Source organism: Macrotis lagotis, chromosome 1 (genome assembly GCF_037893015.1).
Source record: "Macrotis lagotis isolate mMagLag1 chromosome 1, bilby.v1.9.chrom.fasta, whole genome shotgun sequence".
In the NCBI taxonomy this organism is placed as follows: Eukaryota; Metazoa; Chordata; class Mammalia; order Peramelemorphia; family Peramelidae; genus Macrotis; species Macrotis lagotis.
This window is the reverse complement of record NC_133658.1, coordinates 510,712,611-510,737,987: the sequence shown is the minus strand read 5'-3', so window position 1 is coordinate 510,737,987 and position 25,377 is coordinate 510,712,611. Positions and strand designations below refer to the sequence as shown.

Here is a 25,377-nt window from a genome sequence, read left to right as displayed (position 1 = left end):
ATGAAGCCCAGTTTTGAAGAGCTTTAAAGGCCAAATGTGACATGAATTCCCCGGAGTTTGTTGATAGCAGAGTAATATAGTCAGAGATATTCTAGAAAAAAATCACTTTAGTTATATGGAGGAGAGAGACAAGTTGGGGAGAACAATTTGGAGACTAATTCAATAGTGTTAACAGGAGGACAAATGTGCATTCAAATGTGCGTATGTACATGCTTAAATGCACGTTTCTTTGCTTGGCATTCAAAGTCTTTTCCACAATGTGGCCCTTTTCTATTTTTGTGCCTTACTTCTTTTTATTCTTCTACTAAGTTTATTACTTCCAACCTCTGAAAGTGCTTTGAGCTTTCTTACTGCTATTCCATATTTGTTGTTTTTCCCTCTATCTGGAAAGGCTTTGCTTTTCTATGACTATTAAAATCTTTCTTGTCCTTTAAGACGACCCAGGTTAACTTTGCTTTTTCCAGTAAACTTTCCCTGATCATTTCAGCTATAAATATCTTAGTTCTGACTATCATCAAATGTTAGAACTTTTGTAACAATTAGCCCTTTATATGTGCTGAGCAGTATTCTTATTTTATATGTATCTTATCTTTCCCAGTTATTTTGTAAGCCCTTTGAGGAAAAGGGTAGCATGTCTTAAACTTCTTTTTAATGCATCATTAAATGCATTAGTTATTATTAAGGCAATTGGAAAACAATATTAGACTGAAGGTCAAAAAGCTTGAATGCTAATGCCAACTCTACTATCAACTGGTATTGAAGCTTTGGACAAGTCACTTTTCTGTTTAAATGAAGTTTTACTAGATAATTTCTCATATCCTTTATCGAATTCATTTTAATGATCTGCTAGATCAATTAAATTTAGAGCTAAAAAGGACTTCAAAGTTAGCCATCCAATTCCCTCATTTTGCACAAGTCGAAACTGAGATCCAGCGAGATAAGTGAATTGCCAGTGGTCACACAGGCAATGAAAATCAGGGGCAGAATTTTAACCTAGCACTCTTTTTTTAAAAAACAATTTAAGAAACATTTTTATTTATTTTGAGTTTTACAAATTTTCCCCCATTCTTCCCTCCCCCCACCCCACTCTGTTAAGAGTGCTAGGCATTCTGTTAGTCTTTACATTGTGAACCTAGCACTCTTAATGATCAGTCAGATGCTCTCTCCTTTCTCCTCCTTACATTGGTTTGGAATTCATTCATTTCTGCTTTTACATCCCATCCCTCAGCATACCAATTAACTTCATTATCGATGCAAATTCCTGGAACTTAACCTCCCTCATTAATGGAGGGAGTTCTCATGCTGGAAATTCTAGAGTGATTAAATCACAAGTGTTTCTCATCTTAGCATAATTTCATTTAATTTAATTCTTATTCCACTAATTACCAAAGTGGTAATTGACCTCCAGGTCAGATTGATATATTGTACTGTGCTTTGTTAAATCTCTTGAAAGAATATTTTTGATCTTTGAAATTCTTATTGAAGTAGATTTTTTTTTTTAGCCAAATCTTGGTCATTCCATCATTAGTCTCATCTTGTAATCTTGATTCAAAACAAGGTTTCTTGGTCTCTTTAGAATCATGGATTTCATTAACAGTATATTGAAGGGGGGGGGCAGCTAGGTGGTGCTGTGGATAGAGCACCAGCCCTGGAGTCAGGAGTAACTGAGTTCAAATCTGGCCTCAGACACTTAATAATTACCTAGCTGTGTGGCCTTGGGCAAGCCACTTAACCCCATTTGCCTTGCAAAAACCTAAAAAAACCTTAACAGTCTATTGAAGGTTCTGTAATCCTTCTCATAATAATTTTTTTAAATTCATAATGAAAGTTATACATTTCAGTTAGACATTAGTGAAAATAATAAATATGTAATTTTTTACAATTCAAGTTCTTGGATTCTTGAAATTTTTCTCAACTCTTTGACTATAAGAACAGTTGATATGTAGAGAGTTTTTATTATTTGATCTCTTCATCTATGCTTGGATTTTTATTGATGTATATTTTTGTATAATGTGGAAATTTCGGTATTTAATATTTCTGTCAAAGGTGTATTTATAGGGACCTTTGACATGAATACATATGAAATGGCAATCTGTTATTTCTGCTCTTGAAATATCGCTGTCCCCCATCCCCTTTTTCTGCTCATTCATTATTTTAATAGCTATAAATTGGTGAATCTATAATCATATATACATAAAGAAATTAAATTTATGGTTAAAAATCATGTACATTTGTATGTGTAGGTATATTGGTAGACATCTGCAATGTCTGTATAAAATGTACATATACTTATATACACTTAGAGTGACAGACACACACACACCCTGACTTTTAGTTGCTTTTGAGTTTAACTCGTTTTCTTTTTGAAGTTTTACTTATGCAAGAGGTCCTTACTAATCTGGTTGGCTAAGTAGAGGAGTAGATTCCAATTTTTAAAAGACCTATTTATTGAATACTTAAAGGGAAATAATGTTTTTACTTTGAAATTAAGATGTAGGGGCGGCTAGGTAGTGTAGTGGATAAAGCACCGGCCCTGGAGTCAGCAGTACCTGGGTTCAAATCCGGTCTCAGACACTAGCTGTGTGGCCTTGGGCAAGCCACTTAACACCATTTCCCTTGCAAAAAAAAAAAAGAAATTAAGATGTAGAATATGGTAGAGAAATAGGGAATAGGATGACTTTGACACTTGAATTTATGCCTCTGCAACTGAATTTTTAATGCCATTTAACAACCTATTCATTTTGTGGGGTAAGGGTTTTTTAACTTCCCAACCAGTGTACCTTTAGGAAATTATAAGAAGCATTTCAACCATCAACCTTCCATAAGCTCTATAATCTAATAACTGCTACTTTCCCACAACCTAGAAGTTTCCATTTATGTCTTGTTCATTTAATTTAGTTTAATTCAATATATATTTGCAAGAGACTGAAACCAGTCCTCAGGGATATTAAAATTGTAGCAGGGAGATATCTGTGTATCTATTCACTAATAATAATGTCAGGAGAAAACCAGGAAGACCTCCAGCATTTTGGTTGGATTTTCTTTGGCAAACTTTGGGGGTCATTTGAGCAAAAGGTACACTGTATGGACATGCATAAATTTTTTTTTAATCTGAATTAATAAAGAAAACTCCTTACAAGGCATAGAAATAAGTTGCCTTTTCTTAAAATTAAAAGTAGTATCTCTCTAGATCATTTATAATGGCAATAAACAACAGTAGGTAACATTAAATATTTAGAAGTGTACCTGCCAACACACACACACACACACACACACACACACACACACACACACACACAAACGTGTGCGTACAGTCACACAAAAACACATCTAAATAATTGGGGAAATATGGTAGATTAATTCAATTTAAAAACAACAATGCTGCCTAAATTCATTTATTTAATTCCATACCATACTAACAAACTGCAAAAGAATTACTTTTTATAGGACAAGAAAAAGTAATAATTCATCTGTAGGAATAGAAGGCCAAGAATATCAAGGGAATCAATGGAAAAAATAGAAAGGAAGAGGACATGTCAGTACTAAATCTCAAGCTATACTATAAAGCAGTAATCATGGAAATTATTTGGTACTAGTTAAGAAATGGAGTGATTGGTCAATGGAACAGTTAGTTACACAGTATTACAGGAACAAAATTTGATCACGGTAATCTAGTATTTGCTAAACCCAAACATTCCAGCTATTGGGGCAGGAATTCACTATTTGTTAAAAACTGCTGGGAAAACTGGAAAGTAGTCAGAAAGAACTAGAGGAATAGACCCCTCTTACTATATACTAAGATAAGCTGAAAGCTGGGTCCATGACTTAGACATTAAAGGTGTTATCCCAGATCTCTGACTTGAGGAAGATTTCTTGACCAAATGAGAGAGAAATTTCCATGAGGTAAAATGGATAATTTTGTTTATATAAGGCTTAAAATTTTCTGCACAGATCAAACCTCATTGTTGCCAAAATAAGAAACTTGGGGTGATGGGTTGCAGGAGATTTGGGGGGGGGGTTTGAAACAAATTTCTCTGAATAAAGATCTCATTTCTCATATATATATGTGTGGCTAATTCAAATTTATAAGAATTAAAAATCGTTTCTTAATTGATAAATGGTCAAAGGATAGAAAGGATTGGTTTTTAGATGGGAAAAATCAGCTGTCAATCAAATGAAAAAAATACTTTAAATCGTTTGAGAAATGCATATTAAAGCAACTCTGGAATATCACCTCATACCTATCAGATTGGCTGTGAAGATAGAAAAGTAAAGTGACATGCTGTAAGGAATGTGGGAAAATATATACATTCATGCACTGTCAATGGATCTATGAAGTAATCTGGCAACTCTTGAGAACAATTTGGAACTATACTCTGAAAACTGCATACTCTCTGAACCCAGCAATATCATTGTCAGCAGGTGTAGTTATATTACACTTAAAAATACACTTTTGGATCTATAAGTCAAAGAAATCCATATTTAGAAAAGTATAACAACAGTTTTTGTGGTGGCAAAAAAATTGGAAACTAACGGGATACCCAACTGTTGAGGAAAGGCTGAACAAGTTGTGATTTATAAATGTGAAGGATTGCTATTCTACTGTTAGAAATTAGAAGGGGAAGGATTGATTTCAGGAAAACATGGGAAGAGGGCTGACAATCAATTGTGAAAGAATTAGTAACTAATCAGTAGAGATCTGTCAAAATTCCAAACTCATAAAAATAATCCCATCCACTTCCATATAGAAAATTCATAAACTCAAGAGTTGCTGATTAAAGCCTATTTTTTCCACTTTTTCTTTTTCTTGATTCTCCCCCCCCATAAGATGGCTAATATAGAAATATGTTTTATATCACATAATGTGTAATAGGCATTATATTTCCTGCCTTCCCATTTAATGGGAGAGGGTCAGAAGGAGGGAGGAAAGTAATTTGGAAGTGAAAAAACTAAAATTGAATTTTTTAAAAAGAGGGAACTCCTGAATCAATGCTGTAACATCCTTTTGAATATAAAAATACCAATGGGAAAATACAGAACAAGATAAATGCCACAAAGAGTATAATTAAGTCCCTCACAACTATAAGAGAAGAAACAATTATTTCTAATTGGAGGAATCTTTATTTATAATTAGAAAATTTCAGGGAAGAAGTAGCATTTGACTTGGATCTTGAAGGATGGATAGGTTTTTGATTAGATGAAATGGAAAGAAAAAACACAGGACAAAGTACTGGCTCTTTTGCTGAAAAGGGAAGGGATTGATTGATCATTGTGTTCTTGAGAACTAGGGACAAGGTAGGAGAGAGGGACATGGGGGTGACCCAGTATTGTTTTGAGTGATGAAATATATTTCTTAGAACAGTATTGTTATTCATTAGAAACTTTTTAAGAGTAGCAAATATTTTCCATCTACATCCAAAGAAAAATATTTATCAAAAGAGAGGCATCAATAAATTCCAAAACTAATAAGTCACCCACCAGTTTAAGTGGCACAGTAGCTAAGAGTGCCGTGCCACCCGGAGTTGGGAATACCTGAATTCAAATACTGCCTCAAGAACCCAGGCAATTCACTTAATCATGTCTGCTTCTGTATCCTTAATTGTATAATAGGGATAATTATAACATCTATCTCCCAGAGTTTTGAGGATCAAATTTTGTGAAACCACTTGTCACATTTCTTGATAGATAGGCACTTAAGAAATTCCTTTTTCCCTTCCTCCCCTCTCTCCCTTTTTTCCTTCTTTTTGGACTGTCGGATTTTTTTATCTTTTAAATTTTTTTTTGAACTCCTTTACACATTGGAATTCGTTTTCTCCCTCTTGAACCAAACCCAATTCGTGTTATTTTCTATCTCATTAATATGGCAAAGGCATCCTTTGCATGCCTTCAGTTTTGATCCAGGCTTGAATTGTGAACTAGAACTGAACTGGGACATTGAAATATAAAATTTTAACTAGATACCTTTGAACCAAAATAAAAGCTCCCAGAGAGTCAAGGTTATTTCTCTTTGGATTCCTAGCAACCTCCCACAGTGACTGACAAATTGACATTTAATAAATGCTTGTTGGTTGATTATTTTCATGCTTTGGTTCAGAACGAACATGTGGAAATAGCACCTTTCTAAATAGACATATGTAGTGTATGCTTATGTATATATGTGTGTATATGTGTAAATATATATATATAAAGTGTTTATGTATACATATATGTATATTTGAAAGAGCACCTTGTAAGCAAAAGTTAACATGAAAATGTATGAGAATGCACCATTTGTATTGTTGATGCTAGACTTACTGATAACTTTACTTAACATACTAAGAGGGATTTGCCTATTGACCTGGCTATTCAGTCATTTTAAAAAACTCTTATTTAATTTGCCATTTTTTTCCTTTGAGTAAGCCTAATGATGTTGGTTTTCATAAATTCATTCTTCTTTGCTCAATTAAATTTGTACACTGTGAACAAAAAATAATGGTATCCTAATCGTTTTTCAAACCTGGATGCTAGAGATAATTATTTCTTGCATAGTAAGCAAGGATAAGAAAAGATATAGAATATAATGAAGAAGTGTAAATTGAAGCAAAGTATTAAGTTAATAGGTGTTAGTTGTTTTCAACCAAGTTCCTAGACCAGATATAGTTAACTTTTGTATCTGCCGTATTTGTTGAAGGGAGTTCACCAGCAATGTTCTGTTTACAAGGCCATCGTGGTTGATATTCAATGATTTTTTTTTTATTTTTTAAAAAAGTAGTTGTTTACTAAGATATTGTTAATTAAAATTTGTAAAATATAAGCTCTGAATAAATTGGTTCATAAGAAAATCTCAGGAGATTCAGGGAAGTTAAATGACTTCCTCAAAGTCATTTTAAATATTGAGGGAAGGTTTGAACTTGAGTTTTTTTTTTTTTACTCTATACTTTCTCTATTAAATCATTCTATCCTCCACCCATTAAGGATAATACTTAATTCTTTAACTTGAGTATAAAGCCAGGACATAATTCTAAAGATGTCGAACACTTTTTTATATCCAGCTTAGAAACCAGAGAATCATTGTGATAAAGTCTCAGTTTTGTTAAATACTGGCATGTGAATTTAATCAAAGTATCTAACTTGAGCAGTTAGATAGTGTAGATAAAGTGCCAAGCTTGAAGCACTTTTGAAAAAAACTCATAACAATGGTTAGGACTATTTACCAAACAATTTTGAGAAATTACATGAGAGGTGTCAAAGAAGCAGCCCCATTGCCTCCATCACAGAACCAGAATAAAATGTAAATGGGAAATATTTAACAAAATAATTAAAATTCATCATGTTAACATAGTTTTTCTAAGTCAAATTGTAGCCCTCACAGATTCTTTATATTCCATTTTAGTATATTCCATTTTAGTAACCCCATTTCTATTTCAATTTGACTCCTCTGATGTAAACCCCTCCCTAGGTCTGCAATAGAAATTGTAGTTTTAACGTAGGAAATTGTCATAAAAATGAAAGGACTTTGCAATATTTTGTTTGATCATTTGCTGTAAAGTTTATTTAAAAATTAGTTTTCAGTTTCAATTTCTTTTCAGCTTATTTCAATTCCGTTAAATTAATAGTATAATCTGAAGTATTAGAGACTGCATCTTCCTTTATAGATTGAATGAACATATGAATTTCATAGGGTCCTGGTGACTGTCCTGGTGGTCCTGGTGACTGTCTTTCACTGAAGAAGAATCCCTTTTACAGTCTTACAAGTAATGATATACCTTTTTCTTAGAGATCTCAAGTAAAGGGGGTAGGTAGCTTCATCCATTTTTGGAGAACTCTAATTTTAGGAGATTCTTCTCAATTCAACAAAATAATAATCAAGTCTCTTTCCAAGATAAAAGAGGGGGAAAGTTAACTTATCTCTGAATCCTGAAACCTTTAATATGAACTCTAGCATTCTTTATTACTAAAATATTTTTAATATTCAATTATTGGTCCTGTAGTTTATCTTGCTCTCTTCTCTCTCTTATAGGTATTGTCTGTTGAGAACTCTGAAGCAGTGTCAGATGCTAAGGGAAGCTCTCCTTGCTGCTGGAAAGGAGATTGTATGGCATGGACGTTCAAAAGAAGAACCAGCTCATTACTGTAGCATCTGTGAGGTCAGTTCCTGTGTTTTCCATGAGTAGTTGGTTGCTTCAGATACCCCTATTTTCCACATCAGGTCTTAAAGTAATCTTTTGATAAAGTGTATTATTAGCACAACTTGATTTAAAAGGCAAAACATTAAAATAATACAGCAATATATTGTGAAATCTATTTGAATAAATTTGAAAAATCATCACGAAATTGTCAGTTGGATTGTAAAAGGATGTTCTTTCTCTGGTTTGAAGAAATAGAAGTTGTTTTTGCTTGTCTTGGGTTTTTACCCAGGTGATCCATTTTCAGAGTTGCAACAGGTGTTAAACTTGAGTCTGAAAACTTCTAGAGTATAAATTTATTCATCTTTTCTACTGCAATCCCAAAACTTTGAAGTCTTCAAATAGGTAAGTATTTTTGGAACACATTAACATATTTGACACCATGTTTTCCAACAACTAGGCTTCTTTAATTCTTGTAAAAGTGATTAGGCAAAGATTCAATCTGTAGATGTATTAGCTTTTACTTTAAAGGGAATGGTGATTTGTTTAAATGATTCTAGCAAATAATCTCCAAAATAAACTGGGGGGGAAATTCCCTAATTTAGCTTTTCCTTACATAAAGCAAATGGTTATCCCTCCACTGAGGTGTTTCCTTTCTTTTCCTTGCTTTGTGTCTCACCAGCATAGTAGTTAGTATCTAGAAGTGATTGAGCCTAGGAAAAAACATTTTTCAAATTTTTTTTTTCAGAAAGGAAGTTCTCTGTAGAACCAATATAAACACTAACAGAATGCCTTCTGTGGGGGGGGGGGGGTGTAGGAAGGGAAGCAAGAATGGGAGAAAAATTGTAAAACTCAAAATAAATAAAACTCTTGATACAGGTAAAAAAATAAATTAATCTGGAAAAAAAAGAGAGTTAACCCCATTTTTTTCTGTCACTTCTAATTCAGAATTGGAATCGGTGAAGCTAAAATAAAATACTTGTTCTCAGAAGTGATGACTGATGTTTAATCCATATAGAAAATCATGACACTTGATGGTTGTGCTAGTGAAATCTTTTCTCTTGGACTAAGACAAACTGTTAGAGAATTGGGGAAAAGTTGACTAATGTACTTCCAACCATTTATCCACTTTTCTGCTGGACTTGAAAAGGCTTTTTAAACTTTTTATTAATATTCCACTACTCTGGTATCACAGTTACTCTTTCTAATCAAGTATACAAGAGGTAGACCTGAAGTTATAATAAAAATAGAAATTTAGGGAATTGTTAGGATTCCTTATTGATGTGATTCTCCAAGGCTCTAATGCCATTGAATGAGAAAATTGCTACACTGGTTCTTGACACTTCCCATGGAGTCTTATTTGCATCTTTTAATTTTAGTATTTCATTGAGCCTTTTCTTTCAAATATTTTTAAGTAAAGTGACCTCAGCATTCTCCTGGATAGGTTATATTTTAAATCCTTAAATAAATGTCAGCTATTTGATTTAACTGCATATAAACCCAAATGTATTTGTACAGTGTCATTTATCCTGATCACATTTATCCTGTTCTGTGCTTTTAAAATTAGGAAATATACCCCATTACGCAAATCCTCTGTTTCTTTCTAATTTGCATGAGGTGGAACGCTCAAATGCCAAGGGAAAAATTTTTTTTAACCTTCTTTTAGTTCTGAGTGCTCAGTACCTAAGAAGGGAAGAGTAAAATTGTTCTTCTCTTCTAGCAGACAACAGAATGTCTGTAGATGGTCTAGGTCTACAAAACGGGATGCTGAAACATAGACTTTAATGGAATTTTAATTTTCCTAAATAGCAATGTTCAAGTTTTATTGGCTTACAATACTGATGTCCTTTCTAAAAAGATAATATTTGTCTAAAACTTTAGCCAGTTGAGAATTTTCTTAGTTATATATAAAACACCTAGGAAACTCTCCACCCAGAGACAGTAGAACACATAATTATTTTCCAGACTTTTATTATATACCTAATCATGTAGAAGAATTTTCATTTTAATGTTCTTTGGTATAAAAACATGGTCATTTTTGCATATGAACAAAGTGTTTCCTCATCATTGGTAGAGCACTTATTATTTGATGGGAATTTAAAAATAGCTGAGATACTGAACAAAAAGATTGAAGAACTCCTACATAGGTAGACACCAATTTGGTCATTTTAAGTTTTTGCAAAGCAATGGGGTTAAGTGGCTTGCCCAAGGCCACACAGCTAGGTAATTATTAAGTGTCTGAGGCTGGATTTGAACTCAGGTACTCCTGACTCCAGGGCCGGTGCTCTTATCCACTGCGCCACCTAGCCACCCCTCAAGTATGATTTAAAGAAAGGTGAAACTGCCTGGATAGAATTACCCTGTTGGCCAAATTTAATGTTTAAATATTAAAAGCACTACAACAATAGATCACATGTAATTAGCTAAGAGTATGTAGTTTTATGTAGCTAGGAATAATTATATTATTCAATTTATGTCCTTATCTTAGTAACTAGAGAAAGAAAGGATACAAAGGGAGATGGGAGTAGCTCAGGCTGAAGCATAAAGTGACCAAAGGGTAAAAAAGTGTGTCAAGTATTAATACAGAAAGCAGAAGCTTAAGAGGAGGAGTGGGTCTAAGCCAGTCCTCTCAAAGAGGAAAAACCTCTACTTTGCATATGAACTCCTTTTAACTCTTGAAGGGCCTGTTACCATGTGTTATTTCTCCCTTGCATCAAGCTTCAGTTGAATTCCACTCTGTCACAACTGCAAATTTAAGCTTGATTGGGGCATGGTAGGGTAAAAATCTTGATAACAATTAGTGTCTTAATTTTCTCTGATCTGAATTCCTGTCTACATAGATTTCTATGTAATTATATTCTAATTTATTTTTTTTATTTTAGCCTTGTACTCTATAAGCTTTTTTAAGTACTAGGATATTTGTTTACTTATGTATGTCCCTCAGTAATTGGCAAGTGATAGGTTGACTTGTTTTCAGTGCTGATGTTGTATTTGTCTTAATCCATTCCTTCTCTTTTAACAAGCTTCTAAATGATATGGAACACAGTTAAGGGGCAGCTAGGTGGTGCAGTGGATAGAGCACCAGCCCTGGACTCAGAAGGACCCGAGTTCAAATCCGGTTTCAGACACATAATAATTACCTGACTGTGTGGCAAGTCATTTAACCCCCGTTGCCTTCCAAAACCTTAAAAAAAAAAAGTTAAAGTCCAAATTTGGAGCTATTTTAGCTTCTTTTCTTAAGTAACCTCTGCATACTGACTATATATGCCTTGAAAAATAATTTACTCCTTTTCTATTGCTAAGATTTTCAAAGCCTATTCTTTTCTGTGAAATAGGTAGAAGTCTTTGACCTGCTTTTCATCACTAATGAGAGCAATTCTCGAAAGACCTACATAGTACATTGCCAAGACTGTGCACGAAAAACAAATGGGAACCTGGAAAATTTTGTGGTGCTAGAACAGTACAGAATGGAGGACTTGATGCAAGTCTATGACCAATTTACATTAGTAAGTGAAATCAACATGTGAGTACATAGTTAACTGAGTTAAGAAGCAGCGGAGTTTTTCTTTTTCAACCAATAAATAGGAGGTAATGAAATACTTGTAACTAAATAATTTACTTGTTTTTTATACTGTCCTTGTGACATTTAGAGAGAGTGTGTGTGTGTGTGTGTGTGTGTGTGTGTGTGTGACAGACAGAGACAGAGACAGAGAAGAATTTTTTTTTCCATCTTTGCTTCTGGGTAAGTGCTGCCCTCATAATGATACTACCTTAACCTTAATATTCTTCTACTACTTAAATGCTTTTCATTGTTCATTGATATCATTTGACAAAATGTGTTCATTGTTAATGATCCTAGCGTTCGTTTTTATACTTACATGCACATACACATAGATAGATTTATCTAGACTGATAATATTTAAAATATTTAGCCAAAAGTGTTATCACTGAAAAACATTTGACAATGCTAACTTAACTTACATAGATGGTATATAAGATTTGTGAAATTCAAATATACCTGTTCAAACATAAAATAGTCATTAATAAAAATAGAATTGTGAATAGAAAGATTTGCTTTATATGACCACACATAGGCACGTAATATAACACTCTGACATATTGAGAGTTTTCAAAACTTTGGAAATTCATTGTGTTTTTATCTGAAAGTGGTACTCACAAATTAGTCTAGATAAAACCAGACAATATTTAGAAAAAATTGCTATAGAATATTTTCATTCTCTAACAGGCATATATGAAAAAGAAATGCAATCTGTGAAAGCTGTATCATAAATCAATAATTGATAAAAGTTTAGTAATATTTTATATTACTTTCACTTCTCTGTAATACGTTTTGATTTCTAAGATGTTCAGCCATCAGTTTCCCAAAGCTGACACCTTTCATGTATTTTTGAAGAGACTAAAAAATAGAACATTATAGTAGGCTCTTAGACAAACTCGCTGGTTTAGAGGCCACAATTGAGATTCTTTTGCAGAATAAGCTATTGGTTATGGTTATTGAACTTTTCCTCAGAGTTGCTTCATCTGAAACTTTCTTCAAAAAAAAGGAAGTTAAGATATTGCTACGTATATATATGCTCAAAAATAATTTACCTTGGGTTTTTTCCCCCCAGGCTCCTCCATTACCATCCTCCTCATCTTGACATTGTTTCATGGACATTAAATGAGAACTTTTCTGATATTCAGGAAGTGACCCAGTTCTGCACCACTGGTTTTTGTAGCTATCCCGTAAGGCTGCTGGCTGAAAGCTGTGTCTATGCAACCTTCCAAGTGCGGAGTGTCAACCAACTGGACAGGAGAGAGGCACCGCTCCTACTCCAGAACTCAAAATAAAGCTGAACCAGCTATACTTCAAAAAACAAAATTTCCACGTTTTGTATATATCTGACAAAACTGGCAACAATATACAGACTACTGACTTGAAGACCACCTCTTTTATATTTCTCTGTTTCTGGGCTGATGACTTGGTTTCATCCATTTCCTTACTTCCTCACCCTTCACCACCTCCAGAATTTTCCTTCGAAAAAGTACTAGCCTAGCTGGTCATTTCTTTGTAAGGTAGTTAGAAATTTTAAGTCTTTCTTTGGGCAACATTTTTTTTTAATGTGAAAAGTTAGGTGATAAAATTTTTTTACTTTTATGTTTTTCTGTCTTGTTTTAAAACCATGACGGTTATACTTTTGGTTCCTAAATAAAACTTTAAAAAAATTAACAGCCAAGTCACAAAGATAATGGGTTGCACATAGACTAAGGAATAAACTTCAGATTTGTGATTTTTGTTTCTAATCTTGATGTAAATTTACACTATTTATAAATACATATTTATTGCTTGAAAATATTTGTGAATGGAATGCTGTTATTTTTTCCAGATTACCTGCCATTGAAATTTTAAGGAGTTCTGTCATTTCAAACACTACTCCTATTACATTTTCTATATGTAAATAAAACTGCTTAGCATTGTACAGAAACTTTTATTAAAATTGTTTAATGTTTAAAGAGTTTTTCTATTGTTTGAGTTTTAAAAAGAAAGCCTTTATGTACAGTGCCCAGTTTTTGTTCATTTTTCAAATCTGATTATATATATTTTATATATACTTCTGTATGTATATATAATATATATAGAAATCTGAATATAAAATATATGTATAAAAGATTTAGAACTTAAATTTTTTCTCATTTTAAGTTTCACATCTATGGTAGATTTGAGGTGTCTACTGTAAAGTATTGCTTACAAAAGTATGATTATTTTTAAAGAAATATATATGGTATGTATCCTCAAGACCTAAAATGTCTTTCAGACTGGTTTATTGTTAAATTGCAATTACTGCAATAACAGACCAATAAACAATTACTGCCAAAAAAAGTACACTGGTAGAAAACAAGTAGTTACTGAACTTAAGGTTTTAAAGGGAACGTTCTGTGGGGTTGATTTCTCTTGATGCATCTGGAGATGGGAAGAAAACATTACCTCTAGATATATATCCCTGATTTTAGAGTACATATTTTAAGGGATTTATGTTTAAAATCAAACATATTTGTATGCTTTCCTAATAACAGGAGCCATATTTTCATCGGTTAAATTCACTTAGAAAATATTCTTTTTTGTTTAATTATAGTAATGTTTTTTAAAACTGTTAAAAAAAACTTAACAGCACTTTATTTCATAATCATTGCAACTTGCATTGCTAGGGCACTTTTTATTCTCTCATACTTTTTTGTATGCCCTCATTTTTATCATATCATTAGTTTTAGGAAGTTGTAGAAGGTTTCAATTTCCTGATGTTAAATATAAAACTAAAGAGAATATGTAATATTCTCTTGTGGAGTCATGTTGATTACAGTAATGAAGTGCCTTTTTTCAAAGTTTTTAAATATCTTGTCTGCTTAGAAAATTTTAAAAATGGAAATGTTTTATTTAAATTAGTTAATAAAAAGTGCATAAATATTGATCATTAACTACTGGTTGCAGTTGGTAACCAATTCATTTTTAGTAGCAAAAAGTCTTAATCTAGTAGTAGTCTTAATGTAGGAGCTACATGGCTACATGGGTGCTCTTCAAGTTCAATTGTTAATATTTTTATAAGTTTTTTCTCTTAATTCCCATGAGTAATAAAAGAATAAGAAACAATTGTTTTTGTCAACAAAATTCTAAGTACCTTTAGGAAACAAAGATTTAAGATAATGAGATAGAAATGTCATAAGCAATGTGCAGTTACCAGGGGGTGGGGGAGGGGTGTGTGTGAATGAGTTTAATTCTGTCTTCAAATTGAAAAGTTTTTATAATTTGAAATAATCTATAAATTCACATTTTTCTATTCTTTATACTAAAGGTAAATGTTATCTTTTAGAGCCCTGTTATTTCAATTCTATCAAATTGGCATACTGATTGATAGTTTCAGTCTAACAGTGTAAGATCCAAGGTGATAAATCAAGTATGTGATCATCATCCTATGCATCCTTTTTATAACTTTATGAGAATGAGTACTTTTATAATTAACATGAACACAATAGATAGTTCACTTGTATCTTCAAAAGAAAAATATGTTTCAACTGAAGGTTTGAAAAAAAGATTTTGGTGTGATACTATTCTTTCAGTTCCAGCGTGCACATGTGCTAGATTACTTATACACTGAATCTTTCCCATGAATTTTACATACATATAGTGACTGATTCAGTCAGAGCATATGCAGACATTTTATATACCTTAAAAAAGGCCATAAAATTGGAATTTATGACATGTGCATTCAACACAAAAATGAAACATAGATAAGAATGTAAACCTCTAAGAAAATTTGTTACTACTGATTAACCTTTTACTTAGTAAATTTTTAAATAATACTTTTGGGGCATACACACATCATGTAATTAATGTTCCCTTTAAAAGGACCACCAGAGAAGAAATCTTATAATTGATAGCAAAAAAATTTTGAAGGAAAACAATGAGATGACAAAGAAACATGAGAAAACTTCAAGGTCTAAGTAATAAAGAGAATTTGTATCCAATTTATAATTTAATTTTATAAAAGTCAGTTACTACAAAGTAAACTAGTAAATATCAAAAATTTAAAGAAAAGCAAGGTAACTTAGATCTTAATGGCTTCCCACGAAAAGGGCGATAATAAGGCTTTAAGGATTAAAAATGGAGAATTTCTGATCTAATTCTTTTACACAATTTCATCATGATTTTGCTCTGTCTACTGTGTAAGAGATTGAATTAAATAAGTTGTGAATTAGGTTTTTCAACTACTTAATTACCCTACTTTGTCTTTCCTTTTAGCTAGATGTTCATCTTATTATCCCTATTATCTCTCCCCATTCCCAAATTTGTTTCCCTTACCACAATTTTCCCTCCTTTTGCCCTTTATAACTTAATTTACTGTGAACAATCATTGAACTATGTTTAAAGTTTTAACTTTGAGCAAAAAGACATGGTCTTTTAAAAAAAAATTAAGTGAATTTTATAGTAAAAGGTATGACTAAAGTAATGCAGCAGTTCCATGGGCAAACATCTCACTGTTTTGTCAAATTGGGGATTTCAAAAGGAATTTTAAGTTGATAATTACTGCCCACATCCCAAAGTGACTTAATTTAAAATAAATTTCATCAAGATCATGAAAGCTAGCTATTTCATTTTACAGTTGAGGAAAGTAGGACCAGTGAGGTTAAGCAACTTTGAAACAGTGTCTGAAGCAAGGTTCTGTGTACACAGCTCTTTTGACTCCCAAGATTTAGCACACTATGGCTGCCTCTTTTACTCCTACCCCCTCTGAATTTTCTTAGACTCTAAAGAGGTAGAAGAGATGTTAGAGATGAGCTGATCCAACTCTCACCTGAATAGGAACCTAAACATTATTTACTCTCTTGTCCCAAGGGATCAGTGTTGTGTTGTAGAAGAACCTCAAATTAAATTGAATAGTGATTGTGAATTAACAGAAAATGAGTTTCTTTAAGCTTATGCTTAAACATCTCTATTATTAGTTATTTTGTTACTATTTTGTGTTTTTTTTTTGTCCAGATAACAGTTCCTTCCATCAACATCAGCAAGGAAGTCCAATAAACTGTCTCAGAACTGTGAGCATCCAAATTTGGCAAATTGAAAAAACTAAGGAAAAGTACCCTGCCTTTCTGTGCAACTCCTATTGTCTATATAACAAGAATCTGAAGGAAGGAGTGACCTAGACCTGGTCCTTCCCAAGAATTTGTGATTATTGGCGGGATGGGGGGATATGTGTCTTTTAAACCTAGATGGAGAGGAATGAATGAAAGCATCAATCACACTGCTTTCCATAGAGAGGCAAAGACTTGGCCTATGAATTGCACATCAACTTAAATGACCTCAGAAGTTAAGCCATCTGAGTGTACCAATAATTAGGAAGAACACAAGTGTCTGAACAAGTAAACTTCAAGGAAAACATGGTTTTTCAGAATATTTTTCGCCTAATCCATTTTCTCAATGGCATGACAATTGTTCTCAAGACAAATGCTCTAAAATCATGCAAATTTCCCAGAAATATTTGTCTCATATTTGACTAGGAGAGAAGACCCTAGGGTCAAAGATTCATGGCTAGAAAAAATCTTATTTAATCCAGTTTAAATTTATGGTTAAGAAAATGACGTCAAATCATGATTTGTCCAGGTCAAACTAATTCCCTCTTATGTTCTTGGTTACTTAAAAGAAAATGCAGTCTGACCTCAAATGCAACCAATATGGATTTAGTTCAGCTTAATAAAGGTGTAGATAAAAAATATTTTCTTAAAACTCTAGGAATAGAATTCTGTCTTAATTTGAAAAGCCTTTCTGGAAATAAGAATGAACAGTTTAAAAGATGGGTTTTCCATTAGAGCAGAGTCACATGGCTAAATTGACATGGGCAAAGATTAGTACAGGGACAAAGGGACAAATAGATTGATTAAACCATTTTGCTTTTCAAGAAGTGAAGAATTTAGAACTTTATTTGAATCAACTCAAAGTCACAGAAGTTTGTGTTTTAAGAGTTTAACCATATGATAAATTTAGAAGGGGAAGTTGGTATTATCTCTTATACTGCAATTCCAAGACTAATAAATATCCTTCATGATGGTAGCAAGCACCTTTGTTTATAGCATGTCTCCTGATTTCATTCCTCAATATTAAAGTTTCATGTTATCAAAGAATGTCATCTAAATCTTTAAAATAATTTTGTTTGTATAGGGAAGACAGTGCAATCAAAAGGAAATTAGTGCAAAAGTCACTTGCCCTTTTCAGGATTTTCCAACTGACTCTTGTGATTTGAATGGACTATGGATTTCATCTTGAGAGTAGAAATACAGGAGCTTTCTCATTGTTAGTCATAGAATCATTTAATCTGATTTTACGCATCATTAGTTAAAATTTCCAAGGGAGGAAAAGAAAAAATATCCCCTGAGGCTTTAAGCTAATGAACTCGTAGACCCCTCTCCATATAGGGCAAAAATCTACACCTCAGTTGAAGATCACTAAAGAACAATAACAGTTTAATGGAGATAACCACAGAACAGCAGGAGATCACCAGGGGACATTGGTGAATTGGCAGAGGTATGAATTACCCTATCCATGCATGTATGTACCCTCATCACAAATGGACCCAGTGTGTTCCTTCTCCATTAGCGATAGTGTAACCTAGGTGAATAGTTCCCGGGTGGAGGGGCCTTCTCTGGCTTCTGTGCCCTCTGCCCTTGACAGTTGTGCAGCTCCCACTGATTGCCCGCCCGCCCCAGAGGGGGAAGAGTTTGGAGGTGACGCCTTTTGGGTTCGGTCAGGTCGCCTAGCCCCCCACACATACACACGGCGGTTCTCTTGTGGGCCCTGTGTGCTATTTCGTTAAATATCTTACTTATAGGGATGGCTAGTTGGAGTAGTGGATAGAGCACCTGCCCTGGAGTCAGGAGTACTTGGGTTCAAATCCAGTCTCAGACACTTAATAATTACCTAGCTGTGTGGCCTTGGGCAGGCCACTTAACTCCATTTGCCTTACAAAAACCTTAAAAAATAAAGAAGTCTTTTAGCTGAGGGTTAGTCAAAAGCATGCTAATTTGGGAGTCAAAGAGCCTGAATCTAGTTCTATTTACCATTTTATCAGACAAGTCATCAATAGAAAAAAAATTAGAGATGCATATGATCACCGATATCTTGAATATACTTGTGATCTTCACGATGGGCAAACTCTTTAGTTTTAAGTCTCCTGATGGTATTCCTCACTTGATATCTGTAATCCAAGGGTCATTGGGCAAATTTTATGTGAGTGGGAAGGATTAATTCTATTGCTAGAAGGAATATTGATCAAAAAGGAAGTAGCACAATTGTCACTAACCCTTTTCAGTCTTTTCCTCCCACCTTTGTGATTTTAACAGAAGGAATTACATCTTGGAAGTGGATTCAAATTGAAAGCAATTTTCTCATCTATCTGAAAGAGAACAAACATCATTGGGAGAAGAATTCAAAATGCACAGCTTAAAATAACTAAAACAGGATAGTCTTAATTAGGATTCCATGTTAATTTCATCATAATTCGTTTCTTTTATAATTTTCTTTTTTGTATTTTAAAATATTCTGAGAAAGGGATTAATAGAATTTATCAAATTGTCAAAGGATTCTACAGTACAAAGAGATTAAAAAGCTCAAGATTGAATCCTTAAAAGGTAGGTACTTGAGACTCATCTGTGTCATGTCACCTTTTCTATTTACCTTCAATCCTTCCAACATTAGGATCTTTTCCAATGATTTCCATGAGTGGGCAAAGAATTAAACTTTGTTTTGTATTTGACCTTCCAGTGAATAGTTTGAATTAAATATTAACTATTTGATGATCCTGCTGTTTAAGAGTGTTTCAGAGTCTTCTCCAGTACCATAGTTTTGAAAGTGTCAGTTTTACAGCACTCAACTTTTCACATAGTCCAACTCTCACAGCCACATATTGCTACTAGAAAAATCATACTTGTAACTATACAGACCTTTGTTGGCAAGGTGATGTCTGCTTTTTGGTATGTTGTCCAGATTTGTTAAAGTTTTTCTTCCAAGGAGCAAGCATCTTAATTTCATGGCCACAGTCACTATCTGCTTTGATCTTTGAACCTAAAAAAATAAAAATCTGACACAGCTTCCATTTCTTACCCTTTTATTTGCCAGGAAATGATGGGTTATTAGTCACTTGTAGTTAATGTTTCAAGCCAGCTTTTACACTTTTCCTCTTTTGCCCTCATCAAAAAGGCTTAATTCCTCTTCACTTTCTGCCATCATAATGGTATCATCTGCATATCCTGAGATGGAGAACAAGAAAGCAAAATTGCTTTCTGAAGAGACCTTACAAATAGCTCAGGAAAGAAGGAAGGCCAAAAGAGAAAAGGAAAGATACCCAATTGAATACAGAATTCTAGAGAATGACAAGGCCTAAAAAAAAGGTTTTCTTAAATAAGCAATGCAAAGAAATAGAAGAAAACAATAGGGAAAAGCAAAGATATCTCTTCAAGAAAATTAAGAGATAGCAAGAAAACATTCAGGCAAAAATAAGCATGATAAAATAACTGGTAGACTATATTAGGTGATCTTTTTTTGTTTGGTTTTTTTTGGAAGGGTTAAGTGACTTGTCCAAAGTCACACAACTAGGTAAGTATCTGAGGTCAAATTTGAACTCAGGTCCTCCTGATTCCAGGGCTGGTGCTCTATCCATTGCATCACCTAACCCTAGATGACCTTTAAAATCACTTTTAGCTCTAAATCTACAATCTCATACTCTTGTGGTTCATTCAATACTAGAAATTACATGGATAGCAGTTCCCAGGTCATAGTCTTGAATTACATGTTCAGCCACAAAATGAAACAGATCTAGGATGATTAGGGGTTCACATGTGAGGAGTCCAAAATGCCATATTTGTGGGGTCTTATTTGGGAAACACTGTTTTGGATGGCCTAGCAGTATAACATTTTGGAAGTTTTAAAATGCATGTATGTATATGTATGTCTATGTAAGTATGTGTTTTTTCCCTAGGTATAATTGCCCAGCAGGGTTTTCCAGTAAGACTTTTACAAGCAAGTGAGTTATACAATTACTCATAATGTTGTCTGTCAAGCTGCCCTTGACATGTTATTTGTTAATCGTTTTGCTATTTTACTGAAGATTGAGTTCTAGAATAAATAGCATTTCTATTCCGCCTTTTGAAAATTGCTATTTGATAGAGCAGCAATGAATTCTTATCGAGTTCTACTGATTCTGGAGATACCCACAAGTTTTGACTGTGCTCTTATTTTTCAGATCATAAGCCACCCTATGGGTATTTTGAGAGAAATTCCTAAATGAATAAGTGAGCTTTAAAGAGCATACTTTTAAAAAATAATTTCAAGGGAAAAAAGATCACTTAATGTCATTGCTGTAAATAGGTTTTTTTAATACAGCACCAAATTGTTCTCCAGAATGGTTGAAACAGTTCAAAACTCAGTTTTTAAAAATACCTTCAACATTTATTTTGCTTTTCTATCATATTAGTCAATCTGATATTGTGAGATAGTACTTGCGAGTTGTTTTAATTTATATTTCTCTAATAGTGATTTCGAACAATTTCTCATATGAATAGAGATAGATTTTCTTTGCCTGAAAACTGCCTGTTCACATCTTGTACCCTTTATCATTTGGGAAATATTATAGCTTTATAATTTTGACCTAGTTCTCCATATATTCTAGAAATGAGCCTTTGATCAGAGATAACTGTTGCAAAACTTTTTTCCCCCAATTCTCTACTTTCCTTATTTTGATTGCATTGGTTTTATTTATACAAAACTTTAATTTTATGTAATCAAAAATAAATTTTCTTTGGTCCTAAATTCTCCCCTTATCCATAGATCTGACAAACTAGTCCATGCTTTCCTAATTTACTTATTTTATCACCCTTTATTGTGTAAGTCGGGTACCCACTTTGACCATAACTTGATATATAGTCTAAGATGTTGGTCTATATGTTGGTCTGTTTTCCGGTTTTCCCAGAAATTTTTGTCAAATAATGAGTTTTTGATCCAAAAGCTTGGACCTTTGGGTTTATCATATATTAGATTATTGTGGTCATGTACTATAATGTAATGTGTAACTAATCTATTCCACTTATTCACTACTTTATTTCTTAACCAGTACCAGATTGTTTTGAAAATTGTTGCGTTATAATACAATTTGAGATTTGTTATGGCTAGACTACCTTCCTTTACACATTTTTCATTGATCCCTTTAATATCAATGACTTTTTATTAGAAGATATATTCTTAAACCAGACAAAGAATAAAAGCAGTTACAAAAGATAAATTAGAAAATTTTGATTATTGAAACTAAAAAAGATCCTGCCAAACAGACTTAATTAGGATACCTTGGATAAGAAGGGAAGCTTTGGACTGGGGAAATATCTTTTAGCTAATTTCTCGGATAAACAGTTAACAAATATTTGTATATGTATCACCAATAGCTATTCTGATGAGTAAGTGGTCAAAGAAAATGAACAATTTTCAAAATAATAATTACAAAGCATTGATAATCATATAAAAGTGCTCCAAATCGGGGCAGCTAGGTGGTGTAGTGGATAAAGCACCGGCCCTGGAGTCAGGAGTACCTAGGTTCAAATCCAGTCTCAGACACTTAATAATTACCTAGCTGTGTGGCCTTGGGCAAGTCACTTAACCCCGTTTGCCTTGCAAAAACCTTAAAAAAAAGTGCTCCAAATCACTATTAATAATCAAATCAAAACAATCTTAAGGCTTCACCTTAAACTCTGCAAATTGGCAAAGATGATGAAAGAAGACAAAGTTGAAGGAGTTAATAGGAAGAAATGCACACTGATTAGTGCTGGAGTTATAAAACAATACAACCGTTTTTGGAAATATTTTGGAATTATGCAAATAGACTAAAATGCCTAAATATTTAATTACTGGTTTGTGCTCTAAAGAAGTCATTGATAAGAGTAAGGTTACCATATATACTAAAATATTTATAGTACCACTTTCTGTGAGAACAAAAAATTTGAAGCAAACAAATTCCCATCCATTGAGAAATGGCAAAATAAACTGGCATGTGAATGTAGTGGATCAACTATACTGTTAAAAATGATGACTATTACAAATAGGCATGAAAAGATCTACATGAAATGATACAAAATAAACAATTAAAACCTATATGACTGCCATAATGTAATGGGAAAAGTAATCACAAAAAATGAAAAATATTACAAAATTAGAACAAGCATTGCTGAAAAAACCTTACCTACCCAACTACAGATAATAGAAAGTATGTAATACTGTACATTTTCAATATATCTTTTTATCCTAAAAATGTTATATAATGCAATAATGTTGATGTAAAATATAAAACAAAAAAAATTTTAATTGGTAACTATATCTTCTACTGTGGACTAGGGAAGTAATGAAAAAGTCAAATACTTCCTGATCAAGGATGGCCTGTAGATAGTACCTATATGAGACTTTCTGTTAAAATCAACACCATCCTTACCTTTTCCACATACAAATATTGCATATTCTATCTTTATGACCTTGCACAAGCTATTTCCCATGCCTGACATGCTCTTCCAATTTACTTCTACCTCTTAGACCATCTGACACAAATCAAATGCCACTTCCTTCAAAAGATCTTTCTTGGGGCAGCTAGGTGGTGCATTGGATAGAGCACTGGCCCTGGAGTCAGGAGTACCTGGGTTCAAATCCGGTCTCAAACACTTAATAATTACCTAGCTGTGTGGCCTTGGGCAAGCCACTTAACCCCACTGCCTTGCAAAAAAAAAAAAAAAAAGAAAAATGACAAGGAATTTCAAGAATGGTTACCACTTTCCAACAAGTCATAAAGTAGTGATATGAATTACCTGCAAGTGTTGGTATTACTAAATAATAAATATGTTGCTGACTATGAACAAAAATTAATGAAAGGAATCAGGAAGATGTCAAAGGGAAGTTGACAACTGACAAATGCCAGCAGTGCCTCTGCCAAATGGAGTAAAGTATTTGATTCAGAAGTCTGGATTCAGGAACCCAAACTCTTAATAGCAAGGTGGGTAGTATTCAGCACCCATCCATGACCAAAGAATCTTCAAGGTCCAAGCTTAGCTTTTATGTGTTGAGCATATGCTTTTCTGTTCCTTTTCACTGATATTAGAAGCAAATGGAAGTCATTGAGAGTTTATTGATTATACAAGTGACACGTTCAGATCTGCACTTGAGAAAAATCACTTTAGCAATTAAAGTGCTGTTCGTGCATTTATCAAAATCATAGATAGTATTCATGGTATTTATGTCTGAAAAGAGATGCTTCATTCTATGAACTTAATTTGCTACCTTCAGCTTCAGTCTTCTGAGGTCATAATTGGACATTACATTCATTAGAATTTTGAAGTTTTTCAGAATATTTTATTGTGGACATCATGAAAATTGTTCTTTTGGTTCTGATTATTTCATTCCCTTAAAGGGACATAAAAGTATTTGGTAGATTTTTTTTATATTGGTGTGTATGTATGCATATATAGGTACACACATATATGTTCATTTTCTAAATATTATGTATGTCCAAAAGGAGTATTATCAATGCTAAGAATTTCTAATTAGAATGACTTGTTTTCCCCATTCCTAACCCCCTTCCCCCCCTCATTCAGAAACTGATGACTAGTTCTTATTTTTCCTTTTAATTTTCCCTTCATGATTCATCCTCTAAAATTGAAGTTTGTTTTACTAGTGTCTATTCTTCCCATGATATTATTCTCCTTCCAAAATCCTGTGTCTACCTATATTCCTATTGAATATATTTTTAATCCCAAACCAAGTATGAAAATTTGTTTGTGTTCAAACCTTTTCCTAACTCATATGAAACTGAGTCATGTGGTGTCTACTGCCCCAATTCTTTCCTTCTATTTCACACAATTAAAAAGCTCCCACCCTTCTTGTATTCTTCCCTAACATTTATTTTCCACATTCTTTTCTTTCCTCTCTTAGGACATCAAAACAGAACGGATCTGTCTCCTTTTACTCCCTTTATGACCCTTGAAAGCATTAGTATTCCAATGAGATACTTGGTTCTTCTCTTTAAAATGAAATCACTTTATCATTATATAGCCCTTTCCATTGCCTTAAATGTATTTACCTTTCTAGGTTTCCTGAGTTTGATTTTAAAGTTACTACTTCTACTCTGTCTTTTCATCAGGAATGCTTGAAAATTGCCTATTTTATTTAGGGTTTATTTTCATCTGGTAGGGTTGTATACAGTTTTTCAGGGCAAGTTATCATTTGTAGTCTTTGTAAGGCTTTATTATTTTGCCTTTTGACATAGTTTCTTCCAAGATCTCTTCTCCTTTAAAGTAGTAACTACCAAGTCATATCAAGTCAGTCCTGACTGATCATTGGAATTTAAACTCTTATTCTGGCTACTTGTAGAATTTTTTTCCCCACACTGAAAATTCTATTTTATTGCATTTCAGAGAGTTTTCATTTTGGGATCTACTTCAAGAAGTAATTGGTAGATTCTTTTTTACACTTTATCCTCCAGTGCTATTTATGATTTTTTTTTTATGATTTTTATTTGATTTCCTGAAGTACAATATATAGATGGGTTATAGGATTTTGTCTTGTCTTTATTTTGTCATACTTTTCAGTTTATTTGATGATTTGCATATATCTCTACTTAATTTTTATCCAGCTCATTTTATTGATAGTAGATATTTCATATATTTTCTTCTATTTTTATCTTTTCATTTAGTTCTAATTTTC

General features: G+C 33.1%; 1 protein-coding gene across 9 annotated transcripts in view; it reads left to right on the top strand.

Annotated features, from left to right (window-relative positions):
• Positions 1-25,150, top strand: part of KDM6A (lysine demethylase 6A) — a 270,454-nt gene extending 245,304 nt beyond the window's left edge. For 8 of the 9 annotated variants that reach the window (XM_074214140.1, XM_074214139.1, XM_074214138.1 and 5 more), the window contains 3 exons: positions 8,000-8,126; positions 11,441-11,611; positions 12,737-13,263. In XM_074214140.1, the coding sequence (XP_074070241.1) occupies positions 8,000-8,126; positions 11,441-11,611; positions 12,737-12,766 (328 nt within the window). In that variant the 3' untranslated portion in view covers positions 12,767-13,263. Of the gene's footprint in view, positions 1-7,999; positions 8,127-11,440; positions 11,612-12,736; positions 13,264-16,638 lie in introns of those variants that run through there. The other variant, XR_012474018.1, reaches the window with a different exon arrangement.
• The last annotated feature ends 227 nt before the right edge of the window (positions 25,151-25,377 follow it).